Consider the following 5,000-nt stretch of genomic DNA (forward strand, 5'->3'; position numbering starts at 1 on the left):
AGATATATCACAGAGACTCCAACCATATATCGGATTTCTGAAAGCTCACTCAGCAATACAGAGATACACACACACACACACACACACACACACACACACACACACACACACACACACACACACACACGCTCACCTACCGTTTACTCCCATACCCTCCATGCTCCCAGGGAAGAGAGGGATGAGGTGTAAGATGGGGCGAATGGGTAGAGGAAGAGCGGAGAGGATGCGAGGAGGACAAATAAGGAAGAGAGAGATCATCAGGAAGGAAGGAGGAAACAGGAGCAGAAGAACGGACAGAGAATAACGAATGAGAGGAAAGGAACGATTAAAGATCAAGTAGGAAAAAAGTCCATGTGGAAAGTGAAAGCAGATAAAAAGAGGTGTGAATGTAAAGAGAGGTACATACACAAGGATGGATAGTTCATGAAGAGGAGTGAAAAGGACGTAGAGGTGCAGGGGAAGTGAAGGAGAAAACAAGAGGGAGGAGCTAATGGGAAGAGCGGGAAAAGAAGAAAAAAGAGAGATAGGTAAGAGAGAGAGATAAAGAAAGATGAAAGAGAAAGATGAGAGTGGGAAGAGAAGAGAAGGAAAGATGAGAGAGAGGGAGAGAGAGAGGGAGAGAAAGAAAGAAAGAGAGAGTGGGGGAGAGAGAGAGAGAGAGAGAGAGGATATATATATATATATATATATATATATATAGAGAGAGAGAGAGAGAGAGAGAGAGGGGATATATATATATATATATATATATATATATATATATATAGAGAGAGAGAGAGAGAGAGGGAGGAGAGAGTGAGAGAGAGAGAGAGAGAGAGAGAGAGAGAGAGGATATATATATATATATATATATAGAGAGAGAGAGAGAGAGAGAGAGAGAGAGAGAGGGAGGGAGGAGAGAGAGAGAGCGAGAGAGGGAGGGAGGGAGGAGAGAGAGTGAGTGAGGGAGGGAGAGAGAGAGAGGAGAGAGAGAGAGAGAGAGAGAGAGAGAGAGAGAGAGAGAGGGAGGGGAGAGAGAGAGAGAGAGAGAGAGAGAGAGAGGGAGGGAGGAGGGAGGCGAGAGAGAGAGAGAGAGAGAAAGAGAGAAAGAGAGAAAGAGAGAGAGAGAGGGAGGAGAGAGAGAGAGAGGGAGGGAGGAGAGAGAGAGAGAGAGAGAGAGGGAGGGAGGGAGGAGAGAGGGAGGGAGGAGAGAGAGAGAGAGAGAGAGAGAGGGAGGAGAGAGAGAGAGGGAGGGAGGGAGGAGAGAGAGAGAGAGCGAGAGAGAGGGAGGGAGGGAGGAGAGAGAGAGGGAAGAGAGAGAGGGAAGAGAGAGAGGGAGGAGAGAGAGAGAGAGAGAGAGAGAGAGAGAGAGAGAGAGAGAGAGAGAGAGAGAGAGAGAGAGAGAGAGGGAGGGAGGGAGGAGAGAGAGAGGGAAGAGAGAGAGGGAGGAGAGAGAGAGAGAGAGAGAGAGAGAGAGAGAGAGAGAGAGAGAGAGAGGGAGGAGAGAGAGAGAGAGGGAGGGAGGAGAGAGAGAGAGAGCGAGAGAGAGGGAGGGAGGGAGGAGAGAGAGAGGGAAGAGAGAGAGGGAAGAGAGAGAGGGAGGAGAGAGAGAGAGAGAGAGAGAGAGAGAGAGAGAGAGAGAGAGAGAGAGACTTCTCTCCACTCAAACAAAACAAAGTGAGACATTTGGGCTTCTGCTTTTCTTGTTTATTATCAACATGAAATATGAGCAAGCAGAGAGAAAGTACAGGTCATATGATCACAGGTTCATCATCATCATCATCATCATCATCGTCACTCTGTCAGATCATAAAGAATAGCACCAGTGATCAGTGTGGAGAACACGCTCACCACGTGAAGCCCACGTTTGTCTCTGCTAACGCTAACGCTAATGCTAAGGCTAATCTGCAGCTAGAACATTGATGAAAAGCAAGAAATCCACAGGTGTGTTTGTTCCTGCAGCTTCTCCCTCTCAGTGATTCCTGATAACAGACTAAAGCTCGTTCACACTAAAGACAAGACATTCAGAATATTCACACATTTCATCTCACGTCACATCTGGAACCTTCACACAGTAACGAGCAGATAACAGACGTCATGTGACCTGTCAATCACATGCTCAGTGTGAAGAGGCCTGCTTTTAAAATCCAACCTCTTTAAAGTTATTCCTGAAATTCGACTCTCAAAAAATAGAAAATCAATCTTCTGCACTCTGTGTGTGTGTGTGTGTGTGTGTGTGTGTGTGTGTGTAAGACAGTAAGTATCAGAAGTCACTATTGATAAGCATTAACCAACTCTGTGAGTGGAGAAAACTGTGAGAGATGAAGAGGAGGAGGAGGAGGAGGAGGAAGACTAGAGATGTGCGAATGGAGATGAAATGAGAAACAAGAAAGGAGAGAAAAAAGATGACAGAATGGGATGAGAAGCAAAAGAGGAGGAGGAGGAGGAGGAGGAAGAACATGAGGAAGAAGAGCATGATACAGTGTAGGATGAGGAAGATGAGGATATGGAACAGTTTTCCATTAAAATGTCATTAATAATAAATATATTTTGTGTGTAGAATTCAGAGAAGTGTCATCTATCTCTAATCTCTGAACCACTGTAGTGAGAATCCTACATCCACTCGTGTGTGTGTGTGTGTGTGTGTGTGTGTGTGTGTGTGTGTGTGTTAAATTTGACTTCATTAATCATCACCACATCCTGATTTTGTCTTTTATTGTGTTATTGTCTAACACACCCACACAGATGTAATCTAACATCTAATCTACTCTATTTTCCCAAATGAACTCACCATCCCATAATAACGCACAAACACATTACTTCGATCTGACTGGTCGTCATAGCAACATCGACCCACCCCTCATTATGAAATGCACTTCTGTGTAACCGCACACACACACAAGCCCTAGCGTTCGGAGGAAATGATGTACAACACACAGCGCTGCTGGGACCAGACTTCCTCTAATCGCTCCTCTTATGGTAATAACAATAAGTATACAAGGACACGTCTCAAATCACACCATGTGCACTATTCTCACACTACACACGTCACCGTGCAGCAGCCGAAATAAATCGGATCTAAATGATAACAAAACACTTAAAGAAATATAAGTATATATTTCTTATATTATTTCTTAAGAAATATAATTATTCTGAAAGATGAGAGTAATGTAACAGTAATGATGTGAGTTTTACTGTCTCACTGTGATGCTGCTTCTATTTTATTTTTTATTACAATCATATTTATTAAAGAATAAAATGACTAAACAAACAAACAAACAAACAAAATAAAAAAAGCAAAGAAACGAAATAAACATAATCGTCTTGTGTCCTATAAAATGTATTTATGTATAGATTAGTGCACTAGTCTGTAGTGGGTGATTTGAGACGCCGCCACAGACGCCAGGTCAAACAGGCAGAGACACACAGCACAAGCAGGCAGGCAGGATGCACACATTTATCAAGGGCTTTGTGTCAGTGTTGTTGTTGTTGTTGTTGATGTTGTTGTTGTGGTGGTAAAATGTCTGGCTTAGGGTTCATGCTGCATAAAATTCATCATTGAAATTAATCCGAGTTCCTTCGATAAACGCGTCCCAAACAGAATAAAGCATTCCATCAGCCGCTCCATGCAGAGGACCAGCGACATCGGCACCATCCATGGGCCAACCGCTAGAGCGGTAGCCATGGAAACCTCGCCACTGGTGATGAGGAGAGTGGGTGGAGCAGGGTGGGATGGGGCAGGTGGGCGGAGCTGAGGCGAATGCAAATGATAAGTGATTGCATAATGAGGGGGGCTTTATATTTCATAATTACAAGATCCTGACAACCGAGAGAGAGAGAGAGAGAGAGAGAGAGAGAGAGAGAGAGAGAGAGAGAGAGAGAGAGAGAGAGAGAGAGAGAGAGAGAGAGAGAGGCAGACAGAGAGAGAGAGAGAGAGAGAGGCAGACAGAGAGAGAGAGAGAGAGAGAGAGAGAGAGAGAGAGAGAGAGAGATAGAGAAGGAGAGAGTGAGACAGATATGTCCTGATTATGTCATGACTCTACGGGTCAAACAGGGCGGAGCTTAAGACGTAGAGAACAGTTTTCTAACAATAAGTCTTCACCTAATGTTAGTTAGCTTGCTGTCGCTAACTTGCATTGCTAAGGGAAGACAGTTAGCATAGCTAGCTTACCAAATGCTGCTAAACTATGAGAGTGTTTAATTAAAAGCCATGTCTTATTCTAAATACATCATGGAGCAGAAGAAGAACCAGTCAAGCTTGGGATTGGACGATTATATTTAACTTAAGCTCCACCCATTTAGACCCAGGGACACCTGATAAGGCAAGATCAGGACATGAGAGACAAAGAGACAGACAGACAGACAGAGAGAGGGAGACAGATGAGTGTGGAAGAGAGGAAGAACAGAAGAGGGAAGAGTCGCTGAGTGAAAAGCTCTTAGCTGATTGGTTCAGCCCCGTGGCTGTGTTGAGGAGAGGAAGTGAGAGAGGAAGTGCGGTGGTGTTTACTCTTTCGCCTCAGCCAGTTTGTTGTTCATCTCTTTACTTTTCTCCTTGTGGCTCGGCCGCTGGTTCTCAGAGCTCTTCTTCTTGGAGCCGCGTGCCGACCCGGCCGCTGCCTGCTTCTCCTTCGGCTTCTTCGCTGCTTTACCGTGAGAGGATGAAGAGGATGGCGTCTTTTTCGGCTTAGAGCGCGGGACACTCGATCTGTCCATCTGTGAAAAGAGACAAACCGTAAAAAAAAATAAATGTCCTGGATAAATAAAGGTGTCACTTCCTGTTGCTCGTACAGCTGTTTAAAAAAACGATGATGTCACCAGTCAGATGTAGTGTGTAGTGTTTATTCTAACATGAGGGATTAGACTAACTGTAGATACACATCACATGAGAGAAAACTATCAGACTGTCGGCTGCACACACACACACACACACACACACACGCACACACACACACACACACACACACACACACGCACACACACACACACACACACACACACGCACACACATGCAAACAAACAAA

At 44.8% G+C, this 5,000-nt stretch overlaps 1 protein-coding gene across 1 annotated transcript in view; it reads right to left on the reverse strand.

Moving 5' to 3' along the window:
* The window catches only part of map6a (microtubule-associated protein 6a), an 11,106-nt gene that overhangs the window by 1,444 nt on the left and 4,662 nt on the right, over positions 1-5,000 (reverse strand). The window contains exon 3 of the mRNA XM_060895628.1: positions 4,487-4,692. Within this exon, the coding sequence (XP_060751611.1) occupies positions 4,487-4,692 (206 nt within the window). The remainder of the gene's footprint in view (positions 1-4,486; positions 4,693-5,000) is intronic.

This window comes from Tachysurus vachellii, chromosome 20 (genome assembly GCF_030014155.1).
Source record: "Tachysurus vachellii isolate PV-2020 chromosome 20, HZAU_Pvac_v1, whole genome shotgun sequence".
NCBI lineage: Eukaryota > Metazoa > Chordata > Actinopteri > Siluriformes > Bagridae > Tachysurus > Tachysurus vachellii.